Source organism: Pongo abelii, chromosome 13 (genome assembly GCF_028885655.2).
Source record: "Pongo abelii isolate AG06213 chromosome 13, NHGRI_mPonAbe1-v2.0_pri, whole genome shotgun sequence".
Taxonomy (NCBI): Eukaryota; Metazoa; Chordata; class Mammalia; order Primates; family Hominidae; genus Pongo; species Pongo abelii.
The window spans coordinates 65,228,875-65,256,137 of record NC_071998.2 but is presented as its reverse complement, the minus strand read 5'-3'; the positions used below and the strand labels follow the sequence as shown (position 1 = coordinate 65,256,137).

The window sequence follows — 27,263 nt, the reverse complement described above, 5'->3', positions numbered from 1 at the left end:
TGTTGGCTAGGCTGGTCTCGAACTCCTAGGCTCAAGCAATCCACCTGCCTCAGCCTCCCAAAGTGCTGGGATTATAGGCTGAGCCTCAACTTTAATTTTCAAGCCTTCTACGAAGCTTTTCTTTTCTGGTAGCATACTATGAATCTATTAATTTCTTCTTTTTTTAGTTTTTAATTTTTGTGTGCTCACAGTGGGTGTATATATTTATAGGGTGTCTGGGATATTTTGATACAGGCATACAATGTGTAATAATCACATCAAAGTAAATGAGGTATCCATCCCCTCAAGCATTTATCCTTTGTGTTACAAACAATCCAATTATAATTCTTAATTATTTTAAAATGTACAATTAAATTATTATTGACTATAGTCATTCTGTTGTGCTATCAAATACTAGATCTTATTCATTCTTTCTATATTTTGGTACCCATTAATTATCCCCTTTATCCCCTTCAGTACTCTTCTCAGCTTCTGGTAACCATCCTTCTGCTCTCCATCTCCATGGATTCAATTGTTTTAATTTTCAGCTCCTATGAATTATTGAGCACATGTAAATTTGTCTTTCTATGCCTGGCAGTCTATTAATTTGTGACAGCAAACTTGCTCCCTGATTGCACCCTCCCCTGTGTTTTTCGTTAGCATCCAGAATCCAATATTTTCTTTCTTTTTGAGATGGAGTCTCACTCTGTGGCCCAGGCTGGAGTACAGTGGTACAATCTTGGCTTATTGCAATGTCCACCTCCCAGATTCAAGCAATTCTCTTGCCTCAGCTTCCCGAGTAGCTGGGATTACAGGTTCCTGCCACCACACCCGGCTAATTTTTGTATTTTTAGTAGAGATGGAGTTTCACCATGTTGGCCAGGCTGGTTTCGAACTCCTGACCTCAGGTGATATGCCTGCCTCAGCCTCCCAAAGTGCTGGAATTATAGGCGTGAGCCCCTGTGCCCGGCCCAGAATACAATATCTTCTTTTACCTTTTTGAGGGTATGAATGAGAGCTCTTTTGAAGTTTTCTTCTTCTTGCATTGTCTGCTTCCTGCTAGTTGATGTTTTTTGATCTGTTTGTTTTGGTCTTTTTGTTTAAGTGTAGGGGATAAAAAACTCTTTGGAAATTCCGAGCCTGTAGTTGGAGGTTGCCTATAGGTTTGAGTTTCACAGTAGGGTGATCTGACTGCCATTAGTTCAGGGGCCCCCAGATACCAACATATTCATGTCTTTTCTCTTGTATTGGTGACATTACCAGAAAAGAATCCTCTAGTTGCCTGACTGGAAGGTGTAAGCCTTGTTGCTAGTGTTATGGGACTCAAAGGGGAAAGATGACTGGAAAGACCCTAACATTAGGGATTCAGCATGTATACATGTATTTTGTTGCTGTTGGAATTCTGTAGTATAAATCTGTTTGTCTCTTGACATTTTCCACTTCTGCTATTTGGCTTTCTGGTGACTGCTCAGTCAATTACGACTTGACCATCTGCTTTCCAGCTTCCAAAATGTTGCATTCTTGTCTCCACTCTTGTCCTCCTTGTCTTTGTAGATTTATTTCGTAAGAAAAATCCCTTTACTGTAGTTTTAATGAAGTTTTGAGTGGGAGAAAAATTAGATGAGCGTGTTCAACCTGCCATTTGTACCTAGAAGCCAGGTAGAGTTTAAATGGACACATGACAAGTAACAAAAACAAAAGAAGAAGAAGAAACCTTGAATGTCTATCAGAATTCCATTAAGGCTGTACAGTCATTCATTTGGGAAGCTTTGAGATCTTTACAATAATCAGTTTTCCCATCCAAGTACATGGGATGTTCTTTGATTTATTCAAGATGTCTTCACTTAAGTCCTGCACATTTCCTAGTAAGACTATTCATTCATTCATTCATTCATTCATTCAAGACAGGGTCTTGCCCTGTTGCCCAGGCTGGAGTGTAGTGATGCATTCATGGCTTACTGCAGCCTTGACCCCTTGGGCTCAATTGGTCCTCCCACCTCAGCCTCCCAATTAGCTGGGACCACAGGTGCATGCCACTATGCCTGGCTAATTTTTGTATTTTTGGTAGAGACAGGGTGTTGCTGTGTTGCCAAGGCTGGTTTGGAACACCTAAACTCAAGCAATCCACCTGCCTCAGCCTCCAAGGGTGCTAGGATTACAGGTGTGCGCCACTGAGCCTGGCCTAGTAAGACCGTATTTAAATTTTTTTCTTTTTTTTTTTTTTCTGTACCCACTGATGGCAGGATTTTATTGTAAAATTATTGTGTTTGTGTAATTTTGAGTTCAAAAACGTAATTCTTTAGTTATTTCTACTTTCTTAATTGTCTTTACATTTCTTATTTGTGCTTTCTGAAGCCTGATGCCCTGGAACAAGCAATGTCAGATGCTTTAGTGATGGATCGGGTGGATTTTGTGAAGCTCTTAATAGAATATGGAGTGAACCTCCATCGCTTTCTTACCATCCCTCGACTGGAAGAGCTCTATAATACAGTGAGTATGGAACATTTCATCAATCATTTCTCTCCAGATTCGAGAAGAGCAAAGATCATCAAGCAGACCATGCGGAGGCAAAACTCCTTATCTGAGGAAGTTAGAAGTAATTGGACTTCCCTATTATCTGAAGCTGGATCTAGTTCCAGGCTTCTTTCCCCAATATTTATAAGTAACTAGAATTTCTGTATGTCTTCAAAATGGATACATGTTAAAACTCATTGTGCAACCCTTCCTGACATGAAGGCACCAAAATGTCTACAAATGCAATCATTTATCCTGACCTACATGGCTAACATGGTTCAAATTACCCTTAAGCTCCCACTTTAAGGTCCATAAATACTCATGAGGAAAATCCACTGCTGTGAGCTCAGTTCTGTCTTGCGGAAGCTCCCTTCTGCACTCTTCTCCAGCGTTCTTTCCTTTTAATAAAACGTTCCTTATTCAAAACCTATACTGTTGTCAGTAAATTCTTCTTACTATCTGCAAGCCAGTCACTTTCCGTTGCCAGGGGTCTGACACTTTGCCTGGTAATTATTTATTGATCAGCTTAAGACTTATTTATCTCCTTGAATGTTCTTGTACAAAGATAGTTTATAGATAGACTCTTCAACCAAAGGAGAAACATTCTTACCAATTCTATTTTATCCTAGTAAAAACATAGTTAAAGACTAAATTGTGAATAAGAAGAAATTACCTTTTATTGAGTGATTGGAAGTATCTCAACCTAAGGCCACTATTAAAATACTGTTCCTGTACCTTTCCCGTGTAAACCCTTTGTTGAAACTAGCCTGGCTTACACAGTGTGAAAACACCAATTGCTCAAGCCATGGACACTTCTTGAAATAGCCTTCCTTGTCCTTTAAATCTTATTCTTTCTTCAATGATTTATTCAAGTCTTGTCTTCTTGATTACTACAGTTAGTTCACAGTGATTTGTTCCTAGAGTACCAATTATTTGTAACTCTTTTTGAGCCCACACATATTGTTGGTTATTTTTTAGTGTAAGTAGCCACTCTTTTCTATTATTATAAACACTCCAGGAAAATAGTGCTTATATTTGTCATTGAATCCCTGATTGAATATAGTAAGCTTTCAATAAATATTTGTTGCTGGAATGTGCTCGTGTGATAGGATTTGTAATTGTATGCTAAAGGATAGTAATAAATTACCTAAGATTCATTTCTATCTCTTATCACATAAAGTCTTTACTATCTACATATTTGCATCTTGCTTTGAAAAATATTTCGTATAATTACATCTTCTCTTGGAAAACACCTTCTTTAGAATTAATTGGCTTAAGCATTGTTACTAAAAATGTTGAACACAATTTTCAGTATTCTGAGTTACTTATGCATTCTGAAGTAAAGGTTTTACCCCACAGCACATGGTAATTAAAGAGAATAATTCTTCCTTTTGTTCTTTATTTCAGAAACAAGGACCTACTAATACACTCTTGCATCATCTCGTCCAAGATGTGAAACAGGTAACCTAATTAAGAAGGCGTGACTGTGTCTTTGTATATTGCCTTAGCTTTGTGTTGGAGGAGTCACTGAATTTTGCTGTGTAAAATGCAGATTTGGATTGTTTTGTTAATTACCTATCTTCTTTACCTTGATTTGAACAAGTTCATCAACAAACCACACTCGTACACTTTTTTCCTTAATTTACTTTATGTTTTAAAAGACTTGATCCACCAGTTAGGTGATATTTGCTAATAAAAAGCCATGAATCAGAGACATGCCATGCTTCTAATCAGAACTTCAGCTTACCACCATACCATGGTGGTGCCTATGAAGATGATACCAGCTGGAAATAAAGAACTTTGTGGTTGTGTTATCCTTATTGGAGGACTAATATGTGATTTCCATTGTTTTTGATATCAGTGATAGTTCCGGCACTCTCTTGCTGCTTTTGTGAGTCTGCATTGTTCTAGGCAGTCAGGTGGTTCCCCTCCCTGTTCTATACTCTTGGTCATGTTTTGCTCATGGTGTTCTCACTGAACTGTGAGTTAGTCAAACTTAAAGTATTTGATTTCCCATTAGTTACCAAAGCCTTCCAACTTTAACAAACTTTTATACCTCAGTTTCTTCTCTTTCCATTACCAGTGACTTTTATCCACATCTCCTGAAAATTGGGAGTACTTTTTATTTATTTGTCACTATGGTTAAAATCCAAGGCACATTTTAAAAATTCTCTTGTTTTTCTAAAGTCTGATATCTTGTTAGAAGGAATGTGAGCTTTCAGGTTATGTTGACGTGGAGAGAGAGCCGGAGTGAAAGGAAGACATATCTTTGTTTTGTTTCGTTTTTTTTTTTTTTTTTTTGAGGTGGAGTTTTGCTCTTGCCCAGGCTGGAGTGCAATGATGCGATCTTGGCTCACTGCAACCTCCGCCTCTTGGTTCAAGTGATTCTCCTGCCTCAGCCTCCTGAATAGCTGGGACTACAGGTGCCTGCCACCACACCCGGCTACTTTTCTGTATTTTTGGTAGAGATGGGGTTTCACCATGTTGGCCAGGCTGGTCTCGAACTCCTGACCTCAGATGATCCACCCGCCTTGGTCTCCCAAAGTGCTGGGATTACAGGCGTGGCCCACCGTGCCCCGCCTATTCCTTGGCAAATTAGCAGTAAGCAAAAGTGTCCATGCTCATGTAAATTTAGTTTGTATTGATTTATACAATATAAAAATGATTTTATTTTATTTTTTCTTAAACTCTGCCACAGTAAACTGAAAAAAAGTGATGAACTAGGTTAAATATGTTCTAACTAGCAGCAATAAGAGCATTACTTTTGGCATTCCTTGAAAAAAGTAAATTATGCATGTGAAAAAGAAAAATTAAATTATTTACATTCATTCATATATAACCTTATTTCTTGTTCCAAGCTTTGTGAATATTAGTCACAATCTTCATTTCAGAGACCTTGTTCAACACTGTGTGCCTTTACAAATTTACTGTAAATGGGCCGTTCAAAAGTGAATAGTTATGAAGAGGTAGTAAAGTGCGATTTAAGGAGTCAAAATAATTTTCATTTAGACTAAGACCCACATACTTGGAAATCTACCACTCATCCCTCCTGCCAACCAACCGTAACACTTGTCTTGGCACAGCCTCATGGTTTTGTTTGTTTGTTTGTTTTGCTTTATTGCAATATTCTCTTTATTGTAGTGGTCTCGAACTGAACCCGCAATGTCTCTAAGGTATGCCTGTATGGAGTTTCAGATAGTTACTCAGCTTGGCCAAGTGCATATGCTAAACTCTGGGTAGACAAAGACAGACCCTTTCACACAGTCTGTAAAGGAAGACAGACATGCAAGCTGACAACTTCAATACCCTTGTAATATATCCTGTGGGATTTTGGACCATAGGGAAAGTGGATTATAGACACAGAGACCCCCAAATATGCCCTGAAATATAGAAAACACTATACTGTCTATACGGGATTAAGTTCAATTCAAGGAAGAACGTGGCTGCATAAGCCTCATGTTTTGGTATTGAATTTGACTCTGTCATTCTCTATTCCTTGTTTTCGTTTGTTCTACTTCCTCCCATATTCTTGTTTTACATATGATGTAGTCAATGCAGTGCAAAGTGTTATATCCATTTCAACAAAGAGAGAAGCTGAAAAGCTAACCCAATGTTAATTTTGGATCACACACATTCAGTGTAGACTTTTAAGATTTTACTTCTGTTGGAGTAGCTATATTATTTCTAGTTAAAAAACTCTCTGTATACATATTTGTTTGTTTGTTTTTCTACTTGTTTAATATTTTTCTCTTACTTCCAATTAGGAACTCAATATGGAATAAAAAATATTTAAATGTATTTTACTCAAACGTGTGTGTATTTATGTTTGTGTGCATGATAAGGAGAGTGAGAGCAAGAGTAAGAGAGAGAGAGAGCACGCATAGATGGAAGCACACATTTAATGTCTATGAAATGAGAAAACATATTGAGGCTAAGATATTTTTCCTTCTGAACTAGCATATTGTATCAATGGCCGGTCACTTAAATTAATCAGTTTGTAAAGATATTTAAAAGGTATGTCTACCTTTTTGCAATGAATTTGATTATGTTCTAATGGCATGGCAAGAGAAATGGAAGAAGATAACTAAAAGTTAAAAGTTGTTGCATGTTTTTGTTGCAGCATACCCTTCTTTCAAGCTACCGAATAACCTTGATTGACATTGGATTAGTAGTAGAATACCTCATTGGTAGAGCATATCGCAGCAACTACACTAGAAAACATTTCAGAGCCCTCTACAACAACCTCTACAGAAAATACAAGGTAGAGTAATTGAAAAGTGCCCAAGTAAAATTGAGAATGATTAGGAATTGTTGTTTTAGAAAAATGGCCTTGGAAGTTCAGACAAAAATAGCTCCTAAAATGGTCATTTTATTTATGGATATTTGTTATCTGCTGTATGTAAAGTATACTGTACTAAGTGTTGCAATGTTGGCTTGGGATGCATAAGGATCAGAAGTTTAGAAACTCTTAAACAGATTTATGAGTAACTAACCATAATACAAAACAGTATATAATACATGCTATAGTGACATAGAAGTAATGTGATGAGGCAGGTTAGAGGGAGAGATGACTAGTTCTTTTTTTTTCTTTTCTTTTTGTTCTTCCGAAAATACTGATATCAAAAGCTTAATCAGATTAGATATGTAAACTCATCCTAGTCCATAGTCTGGAGATAACAAACTTGGTATAAGCATGTAGTGATCATATTGAAAGATGCGTGTAGAATATCCTTAAAAACATAAGTGATACATATTTTATTTTCCATGATAGTTTTGAGAATCTAGGAATGTAAAATTAGAGTTGTTGGTTAGTAGTTAGCAGAGGAAACATTGCCTATTTCTTGAAATTGCCATTATGGATTAGCAACCTGAGGAGACTCATTCTTATTAGAAGATGAGGGGAGGATTAGAAAATGTAGTTTTGGGTATTTTTGTTGAGAGAAGAGAAGGAGCAGTAAAGGGCAAAGCCTTTGGATATTCAGGTATGTTTCTGCTGTGACAAGGAGACCTTTGTTGCTGGAGAATCAGTGTCATATGGTTTTAAGGCAGGAGACTGGAAAGGCAGTTTGGGGTAAGATTCCATAAACAGCCTAGAATATCAAGCTACTTGGGATCCTTTATAAAGAATCAAGTGACGTGAAAGCCCAGCTTGGCTTTCAGAAATGAAAAAGCAAAACAGGAAAGCCAAATCTGACACAGAAAAATGTTCTTTATTAAGATTTCAAAGGCATAAGGATACACTTAAGGAGGTATCAGCTACTTCATTTAAACAGAACAGACATTGCTGTGAGGTTCCCAGTGACAAGTAGGAGGACTGACTGTGGCGCTGGTGCAGCCCAGTGTAGAGCTTGCTAGGGAACTTCCCTTAGTGCCCTTTCTTTAAATGGCCTGCCAGTATGAAGTCACCCATTTCTTGGATTGTCTTCCAGTGGAGTGCAGAGTTTATTGTGTGTCATATTAAACTAGATTGTAGTAGTTACAAGCACATGATTTTGGAGTCAGAGACATCTGGCTAGGACTGCCTCCAATTTTGCTCTTTAGTAGCTGTGTAATCTTGAACAATAAGCTTAACTTCTCTGTGCATGTTTTCTCATCTATAAATGGGAATAGTAATCCCCCTTTTATAAATTTGTCAGGATTAAATAAAATAATATATGAAAAATCCATGTTCCTGGTACACAGAGGGTGCAGAGTAATAATGGTCATTATGATAATTACTATAATGACACTATTAAATCTATATTACAATAGTAATAATAATTTGGGTGTTGCCTTTAAAAAGTCTTCACCTCATCATTTCTATGTTCAATTTTTATCAACAAAACAGAAACTTAAATAAAGCAGTTCAAGGCCTATAGTTTGGGCTGGGCATGGTGGCTCACGCCTGTAATCCCAAGACTTTGGGAGGCCAAGGCAGGAGGATTGCTTGAGCCCAGGAATTCGAGACCAGGCAACACGGTGAGATCCATTCTCTAAATAAATAAATAAATAAACAAATTTTTTAAAAGCCTATGGTTTTTTTTCTCAGTTGTATTTTTTAATGGAAAATTTTAAACGTACAAAAATAGAGAATAGTATAATGAATCCACATGTACCTATCACTCAGTTTCAATAATAGCAACAATGGCCAACCTCCTGCCCCCAGATTATTTAAGATCAAATCTTACACATCATATCATTTCATTCATAAATTCTTGTGAATATCTCTAAATGAAATGTACTTAGGAAAATGTAATTATGATGCCATTACCATACACAAAAAATGAATAATTCCTTAATATAATCAATGAATAATTCCTTAATATAATGAAATATCCAATCAACATTCACAATGCTTTCTGATTCAGCTGTGAGGGTTTCAATTTAAGCAGTTCCAGCTTTTCTGAACTGGTCTAACTTGTGCTTGCTTGCATTTAACTCTTTGTGTTTTCTGTATTAAGATTTCCAACCTCAAAATAGGCAGGCACTTTTTTTTTTTTCCAGTCGTCTTTTCGATACTTAAGAAAAACCAACTAGGGCTCTCCTCACCTCCTCGTCATCCCCAAGTCATTATACCACCCTAATGCCTGCCTGGGGCTTCTGGGCATCCCTGCCACAGTCACCCAGGTATAGTTTGCTTTAAGGACACCAATGATCTTAAACTTCAACTTTCAAATTTGCATCCAGGTGAAAATGTGAAAAATTCACATTCACAGATAGCACGTATTTGTCACATTCTGAGACATATTACTTAAGCACCATCTCAGTTCTATGGCCTCCTCATTTGGCTGGAGTAGCATTGTCTGAAGATTGTTTCTATTTTCTTTATAAGTTTCCTCAGTAATGAGGGAGTAATTTCTGGGTTTAGTGGCCAGACCCACTCTTTACTGAACCTGTGGGCTCTTAGTGTGGGCAGATTATCTAGCGGTAAATGTTCTCCCTCAACAAGTGAAGACATTCCTTTTTAAGAAATTGCATTAGGGAGCATAGGTTTGCGGATGATCTTCCAAATCAATAGCAAGGTGAAAATGAATCTGTATTTCTTCCTAGGAGAATGACTTAAGTATCAAAAACTAAGAGAGGCCTTAGGAAAAATGGGAAACATTCATGCCAAAAGCATCCTGTTTATGGTTTTGCCACTAAAGTTTAAACACAAATTAGGATTGGAGATTTTATCCAATTATGTTAGAAAAATTAATTGATTCAGTCTTTGCTCAGTTGAAGGAGTTGTGCTCAGTTGCAATGATCATCTAACCTTTGTTATAGCTAATGTAAAATTAAACTAATTTTAATTAGTCTTTAGTTGTTTAAGATGACATTTCAAACATTTTTATTATTTTTCTATTAAAAAGTTCTCCCTCTTTAAACTTTATTTTCCATAAATATTTATAATCATTCATTTGCTATGTGCATATTTTGGGATTTTTTGTGCTTCGGACTTTTCTTTTTTTAGAAACTGATGTTTATTTTACATTAAGCTTATTTCCATGTTGCTTACGAGCCCGTGCAAGGGCAGCTTAAGACCATTCAGTGGTTGCTTCTGCCCATTCAGTGGCCTGAGCAGTGGGAGCTGCAGACCAGTCTTCTGTGGCAGGCTGAGCGCTCCAGTCTTCAGTAGGGAACTGCGAATAGGCACAGAGGGCACCTGCACGCCTTCAGACTAGTCTGCAACCTCAGGCTGAGTAGCAGTGAACTCAGGAGCTGGAGCAGTCCATTCACCCTGAAATTCCTCCTTGGTCACAGCCTTTTCAGCAGCAGCCTGCTCTTCTTTTTCAGTCTCTTCAGGATCTCTGTAGAAGTAGAGATCAGGCAAGCTAACGGTTTTTATCATATTTTATGTTAGTCCCTTTAAGAATGCTTCTTTTTGTTTTTGTTTCTCATTGATGAAAACTTCCTGCTAATGGCAATGAGTTGTGTTGTTATTGGGCCTGGCCACTGGAGTTCCAGTGGAGATATTATATAATACCTGAGAAATTCCATAACTTTCTGACTTAACCTTAACCTTAGAACTGCTTGTGAATGGGAATTTTTTCTTATCAGAACTGTAGATCTTTATTGCCTATTTTGAACTTGTTCCAGGGAGAGAACATCCATTCATTCTAATCGAATTTCCACGTAGTGAAGGTATGCAGATATATAATACGGAACAAAAGAGTGTGTTCTCTAAGATGTTAGGAAATAACAAAATGCACAATGAGATCATTAGAGGCTCTTGTTGGGTGCTAATCATGGATGAGAAACAGAGGCATGGATATTTGGTAGGACACAACATTATATTTGGTTTTCATTATTGTCTAGAAATAAAATATTGTTACCACTATAATCTTCTCCCCTCCTTTTGTTTTATTTTAAAAATAAAATAATAACATGTGCCAGAGAGTGACCAGCTTTGTTCAAAACCTTTCCCAGCACCAGAGACACTCCTCAGGAAATAGAAATGAGTCTGCAGAAAGTACGCTGCACTCCCAGTTCATTAGAACTGCACAGCCATACAAATTCAAGGTACCATTTACTTGTTTTTAGACTTGAAAGGAAAATGTTTTTTGCAGCTCGAGACTGTTCCTTCATTTACGTCAAAGAAAGGGAGGTGCAAATAGAGGGACCATTTATAAGTGCCATAAACAGATGGTGCAAGTCAAAAGCATAACACAGCTGTCCGGTAACAACAGTGAGCAAAGGCACAGTGATTCTCTGGACTTGCACTTTAGCCTCTGTTCCTTGCTGCTATCCCTGCTGTGTCTAGACAGTGACTCAGTCAGGTGATCTATGGGATGGTACTTAAAAAATGTGATCACTAACCCAACACCATACTCTTATGTCCTGTTCCCTAAGGCCAGTTGGATGTGAAGTCTGTTTCCTTCTTTTCCTTCACTTCTCTGTCGCATTGACTTTTTGCATCTTCTTTTTTTTTTTTAATATTTTTTCCTTTTTGAGGCTTTCTTGAAATTATTATGAATCTAATATTACAGTATGACAATGATGATGAGTGTGTGTGTGTGTGTGTGTGTGTTTACAACACTGTTATTCCTCCTAGTCTCATACTCCTCCAGTCCCACTTTACTCTGAGAATAAATGCTTTTGCTCAAGAATTTCCATGCAAATGGTTGTTATGTTAGCTGAAAGAGGTTTGCTTTCCATAGCTCCTGGTATGAAAGAGGCATTTTATAAAATTACCCTTGGTCATCATCAATGAACATGAATTCCTTTTATTTATAGAAATAGAGGAAATGGATTATTATTTTTTGCTATGACCTCTCAAATTAAAAGGAGTAATTATTGAATCTTTAGAGTTTGCCAGGCATTATACTGAGTGCTTGGTTGAACTTGGAAGGGGGGTGGGGAGGGGAGGATATAATTGTGTCTGAGAAATGGTCTCATCTTCCTCAAAGTCATAACTGTAGTGCAGTATGATGAGCCCAGAGATAGAGACACACAAAGTGATGATACAGGATTATGTGAGGAGGTAGAATGGCATGATGAATGGGGATTTATCAGGTGGAGAATGGTATTTCATGATCACCTGTTACCTTTGCTGGTAAATATAATCAGAATAAAGGAAAAGAAACTTCAAATCAATCTATTTGGATACATGTTGGCTACACTAGGGATGTTTTCCCAAAGGGAAGATAATGAATCTATTTGCTAAGTGAGGTTAGAGCGTTTTAAAAATACATCACTCTCATGTATCCAATATGCCATTTCGATCCATTTCCCTGAGAAATTAAAAGTTGTCATGTAGTCTCTATTTCAGCACTCATCGTACTGCTCTGTGGTTATTACTCTGAGGAAGATGGAACCATTTCTCAGGCATTGTTATATCTCCCCCTACCCACCCATCTTTCAAATTCAATTAAGCACTCTGGGTATATCCTAAAGAGGCACTGCTTTGAGTTATGCTAAATAACCTTAAGATATATCAGTTCAGGGACTCTGGATCTGTTAAATGCAACAAGAAGTAGATTACCTTTTATGGTCTAAATTTTGCTTGCTGGCTTATAAAATCTTCTTATTATTTCCATCTCTTTTTTAGTAGTGATTAAAAAAAATCTCTAGGACACCTGCCGTGTTGAATTAGGTAAAACATCATGCATCTGAGTATTTGAAAACTCATTCCTATTTTATTTTCCAACAGGAAAAGTCTATAGTCCTTCATAAATCAAGGAAGAAGTCAAAAGAACAAAATGTATCAGATGACCCCGAGTCTACTGGCTTTCTTTACCCTTACAATGACCTGCTAGTTTGGGCTGTGCTGATGAAAAGGCAGAAGATGGCCATGTTCTTCTGGCAGCATGGAGAGGAGGCCACGGTTAAAGCCGTGATTGCGTGTATCCTCTACCGGGCAATGGCCCATGAAGCTAAGGAGAGTCACATGGTGGATGATGCCTCAGAAGAGTTGAAGAATTACTCAAAGTAAGTGTTCTCTCTTCACTTCATACTAAACATCAACACTTCTTAGAATGGTTAGACACTTTTATCTCTCTCGTCTTTAAACTTGTAGGACAAATGGACTTACCGCCATGCATTTTATGGACTCTCCTATTAAAAGGGTCTTCAGGTATTCTAAGGAGCTTTGTGAAGTAAAGAAAAGAGGTGACCTTCAAGTCAGGGGACTTGGGTTCTAGCCAACTGTTGACTAATTAGACAAGTCAGTTGACCAGATTTCGGGGCTTTAGTTTACTAACTATGAAATGTTCAATTAATGATTTTGAAAGCTCCCCCTAACTCTAGAAGTCTTTGATGCTAAATTAAATTAAGACATTGTTTTCATTAAGTATCTCTCAGGTGGGAAAACAAATAAATACATTGTCTTAGGGAGCCAGAGAGCAATGGTGGAAAATAGAAGTTAAAAATGCTTTTGATTTTTAAGTTACTGAAGTGTTACAGTAGTGAAGAAAGAATGAAAGCTAGAATCAATGGAAACTAATTTATAATTTTGATTTAAAAATTCCCAGGCTGGAGGCAGAGGTTGCAGTGAACTGAGATCGTGCCACTGCACTCCAGCCTGGCGACAGAGTGAGACTCCATCAAAAAAAAAAAAAATTTCCCAGGCTGGGTGCAGTGGCTCACACCTTTAATCTCAGCACTTTGGGACACCAAGGTGGGAGGATTGACTGAGGCCAGGAGTTCAAGACCAGCCTGGGCAACATAGCAAGACCCTGTCTCTACCAAAAAGACAAATTCCAGAGCATGACAATGTCTACCTTTCAGAGGAAACATTCTCCTCGAAAATCACATGAGGGTGTCTCTAGGTCTACGTCTATAGCTTTCTTAAGTCACGTAGATATTTTATAAAATCTTTAAAAAAAAAAGTGACTCCACAGCTTTCTTTGCTTGCTAGTTGGGTTCTGAATAGTTTTTTTTTTTTTTGTCAAAAAAAAAAAACCAAAAAAAAACCACTTTATTAGGTCTTATCAGGGAGTCCCAAACAAACCAAGCTATGTATAAGCCTATGTATAAGTCCCAAACCAAGCTATGTCCAATAGTGTGGAGTGGCTACTCCCTATGAATAGCTCAGGTGTAAATTAAATTCTGTGTGCTACAATGTAAACCTCCTAGTTCTGTTCCTTCAGGAAAGGGAGAAAAATCCCTTTCCTGAGCTATAATTCCTTTCAAATAGTTTCTGGAAACTAAGATTATTCAGTTGCTGTTTGGTGTTGTTGCTTTTTTTTTTTTTTTAAAGGAAGCCTTATGAATTGTTATTTTCTGAGCCTCACATCCAATCTTTTACAATGTTTCTAAATGTTCTAAAATGTTTCTAATAATGCAGCTCTCTCACCTGCCTTTGTTTTCTTAATTGGCCACCGTCATGGCAGACAGTTTGGCCAGCTGGCTCTGGACTTGTTGGAGAAGGCATTCAAGCAGAATGAGCGCATGGCCATGACGCTGTTGACGTATGAACTCAGGAACTGGAGCAATTCGACCTGCCTGAAACTGGCCGTGTCGGGAGGATTACGACCCTTTGTTTCACATACTTGTACCCAGATGCTACTGACAGACATGTGGATGGGGCGGCTGAAAATGAGGAAAAACTCTTGGTTAAAGGTAAATTTACTTTACTTGTCTTATGGAGTTTAATGTTAGTCTTGTATAAAATTCTGTACTCGAGTTACATTTTGTTCCAGAATTGTGTCTTCAGGAAAACCAGTTAATATATTTGAGAGCTCATTTGGAGGTTCTAGCAGGGGAGTGCGGCTACTCGTATACCCTTGACGGAAGATTGGTCTTCCCCTATTGGGGATGGTCGTCTTCTGTGACTGAGCGACAGAGCGCACAGCTTTGGGAGGGATGCACATGGAGTGGTGAGGGAGGAAGGGGACACCTGCCTAGCCAGCCAGATCAGCTGAATCAACCCTGGCGATCAATGGGGTGACAGATGTCACAGCCAGATCGCCCTCACATCCCAGTTAATATATTTGATTCTCAGAGAAGATCTGGGGTCTTTCCAGAGGAATCTGTGAAGACGACTTTTATCTCCCATGGCCACAGTTTCCTTTTGAAAAATGGGTATAATTTTACCTGCCCTGTCCACCACAAAGGTGAGGGTGCTTAGAAGTTAAAAGCATAGACAAACATGCAAGATTTCATTATTACTAGTTGCTATTGCCTCCAATAATTACAACAAAAGTAAATGAGACTTTTTAGTGAATTTTTTTCTCAGTGTAAGAATACTAACAGATAATAAACTAAATAAAATTAATAACTTCTGTTGTTCTGCTCACCCAATGTGTGTGTGTGTGTGTGTGCGTGTGTGTGTGTATGTGTGTTTTTTTTTTTTGAGAGAATAAGTGACTGTTTCATAAGGCTGCCCTCCAATACATTTGTTCATATGAGTAACTATCTCAAATTTCTCAGCCTCATCTATTATCTTAAATTATCAATAATAATTTAGTTGACTGCTAAGGACATTTAACCTTTGACATCAAACCTAAGTCTAAAGGCTTTAGGTTATGGACAAGCTTAAGGAGTACATATACTTATGAAACCAAATAAATAAAAGGAGACAAAGAGTGAGTATTAAGAACTACATAAGTCTGTATTTTATATTGTAATTTTATTTTTCCTAGAGTTCTTAAAAATATGATGTGTCCCAAACATGACTATTTTTCCACTGATGAAATTATAGAAATAAGAGAAATGTCAACCAAAAAGGATCTCAACATAAATCCTTTTAAAGAAAATATCAGAAATAATAATTGTTTTCAGAAGTTCTCCAATGATCTGCTTTGATTGCACCCTTGGAACGGAGGAATCAGAGATGCGAATGGGTTCACCTCTAGCTGCATAAGTTCAACGTTCAGGGAGTGAGATAAGATATAGATAGCTGGTAGTTTGAGAAATAATTTTCCTCATGTTTCTGTCCTGTATATACTCTAGTTTACTAGAAATCCTTATTTCTGAGAACTTAATGTTATTTCTTGTTCTTCATATACTTCATACCAAAAAGGAGACTTGTGAAGTAAGACTAAATGTTTTGCCCCAAAACATGAGTGAGTTAATAATAAAAAAGGCTGAGTTAGCTACTTAAAGTCTCTAAGCTGCAGTAAACATTCTTCTCCAGTGTTTAGATGCTACTTTATCAGTGCTTGGTTGGTGAGTTTTAGAAACACATTTGCAAATAATTGTGAGATGTCCTGGCTAGGCTAATTCCAAGTAGAAGAAGACTGTAGGAAAACCATGTAGAGAGATGTGGATGGGAAAACTCATTGTAATGCTCCATCCAATCCCTTAGAGATGGGATACTGATGTTGTCAAATACTATTTCATAAGCCAGTTGTTCTGCAATGCACAAGGGCAACAGAATGTGGGGCCTTTTCAGGAAGTTGACTAGAGATTAATTAGTACAATATTACCACTGAGCATGGTAACTGCGATTTTTCCAGACCTAGAAGATTGCATGTATTTTGGGTTGTACATCTGGACAGAAAACAAACACACAAATAAAATCCTATTAGAACTGGAGAAAGTCCAGAGAATCTTCATAGGAGATCAAGCTTTAAAACAGAATGACAAAAGATAATTTCATCATGAAAAAAAAAAAAGAAGGTTAACAAGGATATGACTTCAGTTTACCATACTTAATAATGAATGTCAAATAGTCAATTTAAATCTTCTTTTTCGTCACTGAATACCAGAATACTAAGGCCTACTTTTAGCTTGAAGAAGTAGTGTTCATCAAGTTGATATCAGAGCATTTAGTAAATCTTTTAAACTCTTTACCTTGGAAGGCCATACAAGTTGAACTTAAAATTTTTTTTTGAAAAGACTGTTAGCAATTAATGAATAATAGCAATATAATGAAAAAAACTTGTGGATGTCTGGATCTATACCCTCCTTGGGTTTTACTAGTAGAGAAAAGATACTTGTGGGATGGGAGATGGATCTAACAGAAGGTGATGGTATACTTTTAGATTCTTGATTTTATAATGTCAACAAATTTTAATGTGTTTTATGTGGTAGTAGCTACTTAATGGCTTTAAAATATTATTAAAGCAGTGTGCTCATTGAAAAATAATACTTGTCACTGCCCTGTCCTGCTACTCCTAGAGATAAATAATTACAGTGTAGTATACATATTTTTAAACTTTTAAATGTATATTTATATGCATATAAATAGCTAAGATTTTTAATTTTATTTTTTAACAAAAATGGGATCACTCTATGTTCTTCTATACAGTTGGCTCTTCATATCCATGGGTTCCACATCTGCAGATTTAATCAATTTCAGATAAAAAATATTTGGAAAAACACCCCCAAATAAATAACAATGCAATAAAAGTTATACAAATGAAAAATCAATACAGTACAACTATTTATATAGCATTTACATTGTATTAGGTATTGTAAGTAATTTAGAGATGGTTTAAAGTATAGGGTAGGATGTGCATAGGTTATATGGAAATACAACACCATTTTATGTCAGGGACTTGAGCAGGCTCAGATTTTGGTATCCTTGGGGTCGGGGGTCAGGGGTGTCCTGGCACCAATCCCCTTTGGACACCAAGAGGTAACTGTAATTTGATCTTTTCACTTAACAATATAGCGTGGCTACCTTTTCATTATATTCAACATTGCCTTTGTCTTTTTAATGGTTGCACAGTATTCCACTATTAGGTTATTCCAGACCAGTTGTCGCTCTCTAGATAGACATTTAGGTGGACACCAGTGTATTGCTTTTACAAATAGTCCTGCAATGAACATTCTTATCTGCAAATGCTTGTACTCATGAGTATTTCTGAGAGAGACACTAGAACTGAAGTTGCTGAGTCAAAAAATTATTTATAGAAACGGGATGAAAATTGACTGGGATGGGTCTGGCATTTTATATACACTGAAATTCTTAATTTCGTTATTTGTCTAGTATGTGCTTTTGTAGTCCCTACTACTTTGTTTTGCTTTTTTTTCTTTTTACAGATTATTATAAGCATTATTTTACCACCCACCATTTTGACACTGGAATTTAAAAGCAAAGCTGAGATGTCACATGTTCCCCAGTCCCAGGACTTCCAATTTATGTGGTATTACAGTGACCAGAATGCCAGCAGTTCCAAAGAAAGTGCTTCTGTGGTTAGTGCAAAATCATAATGAACTGAATTTTCATTGTATTGACTGCACGCAAATATACACATCCTTAAAGTTTACTTATATAGCCATCTATTAAACAAAAGTTATGTTGCCTCTATTTCAGGCCCGTGATGACATATGGTCCTGGGGTTATACATTATTTTAAAATGCCTCTGACTAATCAATCAAGCATTTAGTTTTCTTAATCTTAACCATATTATGCTATGGTCAGGTATACTATGTACAATAGACCTAATTAAGCCCCGTATACAATTAAGCAAAATATTCTATTTCTACTTCGAAGCCAAAATCAAAGACGTGGTTTGGACATAGCCATATACCAATTTATTAATTCAATGACTCATTAGTGGCCACTTTACATGTGCTAGAGGTTCTGTGGATACTGAATTAATTAAGGCAGATGCAGCCTTTTCAACTGTGGGGCTTATAATCAGACAGAATATCCACAATATCTCACCATTGTTCAATTAAAACAGGTATTGAAAAAGTGTTTCAAGTCTGTTCACTATCAATGGCTTATAATCATAAGAACAATCTTTCTTTTGCCTTTGAATTTAACTTAAGCAGTAATTATTAATAAGCTGCTATGTTTTTAGAATTTTGCTAGGCATGGGGTAAGGGGTGGAGGCAGCACTTTTGATGGGGTAGATAAGATTTCATAACACTGATTAAGTAATGCAATTTATTAGTTGAGGAACATAATTTGCATTATGTATTGTGGCAGGAAACTGAAGGCAGGTGATACTTAGATGCTCTTTAGAGTGTCACTGTGTTGTCTTCTTGTGGTAATAGTGGGTAATAATGAATATAAAGAAGGCACTTCTGGTAATTAGAGAAGGAAAGCCATTATTCTGGAGCTGAAGCTGTATAGCATCAAATACTGCATTTACTCACTGAGGTTTTATAAAACTCGTTATTGAAATTTTTACAGGCAGAATAACTTTGCCATGTGAAATTTAGATCTTTTTAGCTGATAACCTCTTGAAAACGTGACCTGTGATGACATGAGTTTTCTTAGGACTAAATTACAGTAAGATGGTGGAATGGGTTAACCAACAGCAGAAGAAGACTCTTCCCATTAGGAGTCAGTAGGTAAGGATTAGGGGTTAGTGACAGTTTTATGATTGGGATGGTGTTTGAGCTTGACTTGATGATGTGGAGAGGGAAAAGAGCATATCGCGAGAAGGAGACTATCAACAGGGTCATGGAGTTGGGAAGTGGCAAGGTGTATGTAAAGCATCACAAGTGGTATGGTTCGGCTGGAATCTAGGTTATGAGGGTTATGTGACAAGCTGGGAGTACTTGTAGGAATGGCTGGAAAGTAGATCGAGGATAGATCATGTAGAATCTTGTATATCCTGTGAAGGAGTATGATTTTTATTCTGTAGGTTACGGACAGCCAGTGAATGTGTATGCCAGAGTAGTGAGATGATCTGACTATTAGAGAAATTATTCTGCCTCCAGGGCATAGGATGGTTTAGCAAGAAGACTGGCTGGAAGCAGGGTAGGCCAGGGTAGCCATCCAGGTGAGAAACAATAAGTCCTTTAACGAGAGTCAGTAGCAATGGACATGGAGAGGAAGAGGGTCTTTTAAACAAGGCCGTCTTGAAGGGACACAAGGCTAACTGGAGAAGGAGTGGGTTCGGAAGGGGAAAGATGAGCTCGGTCTTAGACAGGTAGATAAATCACAGTGAAATAATACTAAGAAAGTTGTATAACAAAATCTATTCTATCAGAGCATAATTAAGTGGGAAAGATGACTGCAAAACAGATATGGGGGGAAGACTTACTGCTGTAGTCATAATTTTAATTTGTGTGTCAGATTACAATTAGAGAGAAAAAAAGAGTGTGGGGTGGTCAGGGGGTGTGGGGGGTGAGGGGAGCTATATATATATAATAAAAGTTATTCAAGTCATATGTTTTTGTCTTTACCTTCTTCTCAGTAAAAAAAAATCTGAATTTACGTTCTCAGGTTGTCTTCATCATAGCAATTGGTGTCTTTGAAGTCAACTCAGAGACAGGCCCGATCAGCACTTTATAATCCACTCCAAACTGTCAAGAGCAATTAAGAGCTAATGAAACACTCCTAGAAAAATAATAAGAGAAGTTATTTAATAATAAAGTCATTACTTAAATTGCTTTCTGGGGTCTTTCTGATGTGGTGTTGGTGTCATTAAAAGCTCATAAATGATGACTTTTCTAATTGGTTTTACACCATTTTAATTCTAGGCTGGTTCAAACCTGCTAGGAACTGGGCCAATTCCTACAGTCACAATCCTAACCTCACTGCCCAAAGTGAAATAAATGACTGAATAATTAATCAGGCACTGACAATAACCCATCTAGATGCCCGAGGCCTTAAACATCACATTTTTCTGCAATTACATGGACAACTCAAGCAAAATTTGATTCATTCTTTGGCTTAAAAAATTTTGCTAATCTTGCAGGTCTGACATTAAAGAGATAACTTTTGTGGCTAGGTTGCAAGAATGGACTAGTTTGAGAGACAGCAGAGAACATTCTTTTCTTTTAATATTACTTTAAAAAATTAAAAATTACATGTGTTTCCTATTAAAAAACTAAAACCACCTATAAATCTATACAGTAGAGTGATATTGCTTTTGCTTTCCTTTTGCTGCCCTTGTATTGCTGCTTCTTAAAGGTAGCCAGGCTATAAGTGCTTCTTTCCTTGTCTTGTCCTGTCTTGTCTTGTCTTGTCTTGTCTTTTGTCTTGTCTTGTCTTTTCTTTTCCTTTTTCTCTTTTCTTTTCTCTTCCTTTCCTTCCTCTTTTCAAAGCTCATTCTGCGTGGGTGTTTGTGTAGTCACATTCAGGCAACTCCTGCTCTGCCTTACATATACTCATTGCTAATTCTCTACATGAGTTAATTCCCTTGGACTGACACATACCTTTTTGGTAGTTGATGAAAAATCTGATTGTTTCCCCAGAAAAATACATGTACAACACAAATACTTGCACATGGTTGTAGGGTGTTCAAGGAACTCTGGAAGCTCAGAGAGCACATGAACTGCAGGCAAACAGACCCTCTGCTATAAATCAGTGGGGATGCTATCGAAGGTCAGAATCCTAAAACTAATGCAGTGCCTGAATTTCCTATGACAAGGGATGGCCATGCATCATCAATGTATGCTCAATTTCTTATGTGTTAAGGAAATAATTGTATTGTTCATTACTGATTTCACAGGGATTTTATGAGTATCCTTAGGTTCCAGAATTGAAAAACATACAAAAATTAGCCAGGTGTGGTGGCGGGTGACTGTAAGCCCAGCTACTTGGGAGGCTGAGGTATGAGAATCTCTTGAACCTGGGAGGCGGAGGTTGGTTGCAGTGAGCTGAGACCGCGCCATTGCACTCCAGCCTGGGCGACAAGAGCAAGACTTCATCTCATAAAAAAAGGATATTGGGAATAGGGACCAATTTTTAAATCCTTGGAACTATTCTTACTTTGGGTTTGATTACTACAGAGTCAGCTTGCATTTCAGAAATACCTCATGCGTTTTAACTGGTCAATAATTTATACAATACATGCAGTTTTCTCTCCCTTCAAAGATTATAATTTGGCATGTGGGTGCCCAATTATTATTATTATTTTTTTTGAGACAGAGTCTCACTCTGTCACCCAGGCTGGAGTGCGGTGGCATGATATCGGCTCACTGTAACCTCTGCCTCCCGGGTTCAAGCGATTCTTTTGCCTCAGCCTCCCAAGTAGTTGGGATTACAGATACGTGCCACCACACTCTACTCATTTTAATATTTTTAGTACAGGCAGGGTTTCTCCATGTTGGCCAGGCTGGTTTCGAACTCCTGACCTCAGGTGATCTGCCCACCTTGGCTTCCCAAAGTGCTGGGATTACAGGTGTGAGCCACTGCCCCCAGCCAATTAATTTCTAATATATTATTTATGATATTTTTTGGATGTTCATGCTTGTCACTATTTTAGTTAAGCTGCTGACAAGAAAATGATTATTTGTTTATTTTACAGAAAGAGTATGATTTGGAAAGGGGCCATGATGAGAAACTGGATGAAAATCAGCATTTTGGTTTGGAAAGTGGGCACCAACACCTTCCGTGGACCAGGAAAGTCTATGAGTTCTACGGTGCTCCAATTGTCAAGTTTTGGTTTTATACGGTTGGTGTCATTACAACAATATATGTCGGATTAATGATGATTGATAGCTAGTGATGATGTTGATAATATGCCTGATTTGCCACTTTGCAATAAAAATGTAGAAACCTAGTTAAAAGTGAGGGCATGACAAAGTAGGTAGCAAAGAGGACTGGAGGAATGCAAGGAGAGGTTAGGGTGGAGCTCGCCTACTTTTTGGAGTTTGAGAACAAGCATTTTCTTCTCTCTTTGAGTGCTAAGAGTTAGCACTGTTATTGTGGGAAGATCTAGCTGGCTTTGCCCTATTGCTTAGCTTTGCTCCTGTCTCTAAAAACTCTTGAGCTAGAAATTTCCATGGAAAGAAACACTGGAATATTCTTTTCTTAACAGTGTGACTGTGGTTAAAACTCAGTGCTCCTATCAGAGTCCCTCAAATATGTTGTTGCACATTTCACAAAAGTGGTAAAACCTCACCATTTGAAGGGAGACTGAGCATTCAAAGATTTGTGGAACAACCAAATTAATAGCAGTGTTTGCAGAATTAAGCAATAGGAGGGTGGATTCTTCTTAGAAAATCAGCAATTGAGGCTGGGTGTGGTGGCTCACGCCTGTAATTCCAGCACTTTGGGAGGCCAAGGCGGGTGGATCACGAGGTCAGGAGATCGAGACCATCCTGGCTAACACGGTGAAACCCCGTCTCTACTAAAAATACAAAAAATTAGCCAGGCGTGATGGTGGGCGCCTGTAGTCCCAGCTACTCGGGAAGCTAAGGCAGAAGAATGGCATGAACCCCGTGGGGCAGAGCCTGCAGTGAGCCGAGATCACACTGGGGCACTCCAGCCTGGGTAACAGAGCGAGACCCCATCTCAAAAGAAAAAAAAACAAAAAACAATCAGCAATTGAATCAGCTTTTTGTTTGTAGGAATGTGTTATATAGGTAGAAAATGATGCAAGTGTTTGTTTTTGCCTTCAGTAGTATATGTTTATAAATATAGAGAGAAAATGAAAAATTTTAGAAGCTGAACTGTGTGAACAAATACTAAATCTATTATGGATAGTAGAGCTACAGAGAAAGCATGAACTGTGCTTTAGATGTGTTTGGTGCTTTTCACATTTATTTCATATAATTTTCTTTTCTTTTTTTTTTAAATATTTTTTTCCGTGACACAGCCCTCAGGAGATCTGAGAACATGTGCTCCCATAGCATTTATTTTTCTAATGCTTATCTATACTTAAATAGCTCATGGCCAAGAGTTTGTATATCTAAAACATTTGAAGTGTGATTATAAAAGGATATTTATCTAAATGTGTTGTATTTCCAAATATTTACCTGGCCAACCACACACTTATTTCCTATACTTATTGAATAAGTACATAGCTGTGTATGATTTTTATCTGTTTCCAAAAATCACATCTGCTTTCAAACAATGAGGTTTTGCTATTTTTGTAATGTGCAACAACATATATGAAAGACTCTGACAGGAGTGCTGGGAGAGTTTTAACCATAGTCATACCATTGGGAAAAGCGTATTTAGGCATTTCTTCCCTTGGAAACATCTAGCTCAGGAGCTTTAAGAAACAGGAACAAAGCTAAGCAATAGCACAAAATCAGCCAGATCTGCCCACCATGGTGTTTTTAATAATTGGAAAGAATCAAAAAGAGTCAGAAGCAATACTGCCAATGTCCAGAGAGTTTAGTACCTAATTTTACCTAGGTGTGAGTACTTTGGTTGCTTGTAGCCTTTGTGTGATGCCACTTTGGACTAAAGAGTAAGTGTACTTAACATAGCCTTTAGGAATCCAACCTGTTCTCAAGTAGAGGAATTGTGCTGCTTTCTCAATCTGAATATCTACTTATCGAATATGTTTGTAGTCTTTTGCTTATAAATCTTCCAGATTCGTATATAGTTGTACACTATATAGAAAGAAAGTTACGGCTGAGGGTAACCTAAGGTTCAGGTCACTCAATTCGATTTTACTGACAGCTAACTGCTGTCTTTAAGACATAGTATACTAGGCAGCAGTGGGGGCGGTGAGAAGAAGACATTGCCAAACATCAATACTGACATCAAACGGCTTGCACTTATGTAGGGGAGACCATTAATGTACATAAATGAGTCCAGTATAAGGAATCAGTATAAGGAGATAACAAAATACAAATAATAAAATATATACAGACAAATGGGCTAAGGTCTGAACCGCAGAGTAAAAGTTAAGGAGTAAATTGTCTAGCCATGCTGAAACCAATGACAAAAAACTTTTAAGTTGCTTGAAAGAACAAATTAACTTAAAGTGTGTCCCTAAGGAGTCATCAAAAAAACTCAGACTTTGAGATATAGACCAAGAGAAGTATAGAATTATTGAAATTTACCTTTACTTTCTTATATGCTTCTCTTCTACACTTCCGTAAATCATAGGCACTAATATCCATTATGACTGCCTAAAAGACAACCTATTGTCAATAATACCATTCTTATCTAGTTAGAAATGGTTTAAGCTATTCTCTGTGTTATCTGTGCAGAACTAAAGTTAGAAGCAGACTTATCCATTTAGGTAGATAAAAATATATGAGAAATAGGGATCAAGGTTAAAATAATATGACTTTTATGAGAATGAACACACACACACACACACACACATACACGCACATACACGCACATTTTTCTCTCAACTGATTTTTCTTTTTTTTTTTTTTTGAGATGGAGTCTTGCTCTGTCACCAAGGCTGGAGTGCAATGGTGCGATTTTGGCTCACTGCAACCTCGGCCTTCTGGGTTCAAGAGATGCTTTTGCCTCAGCCTCCTGAGTAACTGGGATTATAGGTGCCCACCACCATGCCCAGCTAATTTTTTGTATTTTTAGTAGAGACGGGGTTTCACCATGTTGGCCAGGCCAGTCTCGAACTCCTAACCTTAGGTGATCCGCCTGCCTTGGCCTCCCAAAGGGCTGGGATTATAGGCATGAGCCACCGCATCCAGCCGATACAAGGTTTTAAAATGCAAGTATTGATCAGTGAGCATTGTGTGTTGTCTCTGAGGCTATTTAGAGGACTGCAGTCTCATACATTGTTGATAATAGTGTAAATTGGTAAAGCCTTCCTGTCAGAAAATTTAGTAATATTTGTCACAATTTTCAATGTGCATGGACAGATATTCTGCTTCTGGGACTATATTTTAAGAAGATAAGAATATTAGGTAAGATTACAAAGCTATTAATCACTATGTATCTATATGTGTGATCACTATGTCTTAATTCTTTCAAGACTTTGGAAATCTAGGCATACATATATATACACAGTAATTAGACAAACATTTATTGAATATCTATCATGTGTCAGGCAGAGTGCTGAGTGCTGAAGATATAAATATTGACAAACAGTCCTTAATTAAAAGCGCTCACAGTTGGACACAACTTTTCTATTAAACAGAGTATTTTAATCAACATAAAATAGAACTTCCAGCAGTGGTAAATGCCACAGTTCACTGTATTTGAAAATAAGCATCTATTGCCACTGCGGATCTGGCATGCTTCACACATGTTTTCTTTCTGTGTTTAAGATGGAGGGGAAGACCTGTGATTCCTCCTGGGCTTGCTGTTAGCTTGCCAGTGCCCCTGTTGGATGTGCAGGGTCCTGGAAATGCTAGTCAGGAGCCAGCAGAATGACACATTGTGTCCTTCCATGTATCTGAGAACAGTGATTTCATTCCTGCCTCTAAATCCTAGACTAGAACACCATGGATTATTGTGCTTTCCTTGATAGTAGGTCATCAATAACCCAAAGGTGGTGCTAGTTCTGTGTTCATGTTATCATGTTGAAGTTCATGCCTGGGTTTCTGCTCCATCTGCCTCTCCTTGGCATGCTCCATGCTTGCTCTCACTTACATCTGGGGAATGTGTGTCCCCCTCACAGATGGCGTATTTGGCATTCCTCATGCTGTTCACTTACACCGTGTTGGTGGAGATGCAGCCCCAGCCCAGCGTGCAGGAGTGGCTTGTTAGCATTTACATCTTCACCAATGCTATTGAGGCGGTCAGGGAGGTGAGTTATGCCATCTACCTTTATCTTCTGCATATGTCCTCAGCTTCTGTAGGTGTCCGCTAAAAGACTCCTTGGCTCTGGTGATGAAAACGGACATGTCAAGGGTGGGGGAAGACAGGACACACTGACCTTGACTTACATGCTGCATAAAGGTTATTTGGGGGAGAATCCTTGATTCCAGCCCTTTATCCTTATCAGCTGCTTTCTGCTGGTTGGTGCACTTTGGAAGCAGTTATCTTTGAAGTGGATATCTTGGTGTGTTTACCAATCCTAAAGGATAGATGGTGCCATAGAATTGTATTAAACCCTCCAACTGTTTGATTTCCCTGAGTTTTTTTTTTTTTTTTTTTTTTTGGTGGGGTGGATTTTTGTTGCTTTGCATTATTTTCATATTATCAATTTCATCTAATGAGTGGCATAAATGGCTGAAGTTGTGCAATATGTAAGGAATATGTTTATAGCTTTTGAAAGCTCCTACCAAACATTTTGAAAATTGAAGCTGGAAATCTCTCTGAGGCAAATAATCCAAGAAGCAAAAAAACAAAACTTAAAAATTTCTGGTTCATAGTGAGTTACTTTTAAAAAAAAAGGGGCCGGGCGTGGTGGCTTATGCTTGTAATCCCAGCACTTTGGGAAGCCGAGGCAGGCAGATCACAAGGTCAGGAGATCGAAATCATCTTGGCTAACATGGTGAAACCCCGTCTCTACTAAAAATACAAAAAATTAGCCGGGCGTGGTGGCACGCACCTGTAATCCCAGGTACTTGGGAGGCTAAGGCAGGAGAATTGCTTGAATCCAGGAGCTGGAGGTTGCAGTGAGCCAAGATCGTGCCACTGCTCTCCAGCCTGTGTGACAGAGCGAGACTCCATCTCAAACAAAAACAAAAACAAAAACAAAAACTAGCATTCCTATCAGTTATAACTGCAATCATAAATATTTCTGACTCAGACTGTTTTAGATGTCAATGTGTGTCTCTGTGTCTGTGTATTTACCTATGTTTATTTTCTCCTAGAAGTAATATAACCATTATATACTTATATTCTTTGT

The 27,263-nt window shown here is 37.8% G+C and overlaps 1 protein-coding gene across 1 annotated transcript in view; it reads left to right on the top strand.

Annotated features, from left to right (window-relative positions):
• The window catches only part of TRPM6 (transient receptor potential cation channel subfamily M member 6), a 162,219-nt gene that overhangs the window by 71,527 nt on the left and 63,429 nt on the right, over window positions 1-27,263 (top strand). Inside the window, exons 12-20 of the mRNA XM_024252302.3 lie at window positions 2,335-2,469; window positions 3,901-3,954; window positions 6,614-6,754; window positions 10,882-10,974; window positions 12,605-12,882; window positions 14,286-14,514; window positions 17,884-18,036; window positions 22,056-22,202; window positions 26,088-26,216. Of these exons, the coding sequence (XP_024108070.3) occupies window positions 2,335-2,469; window positions 3,901-3,954; window positions 6,614-6,754; window positions 10,882-10,974; window positions 12,605-12,882; window positions 14,286-14,514; window positions 17,884-18,036; window positions 22,056-22,202; window positions 26,088-26,216 (1,359 nt within the window). The remainder of the gene's footprint in view (window positions 1-2,334; window positions 2,470-3,900; window positions 3,955-6,613; window positions 6,755-10,881; window positions 10,975-12,604; window positions 12,883-14,285; window positions 14,515-17,883; window positions 18,037-22,055; window positions 22,203-26,087; window positions 26,217-27,263) is intronic.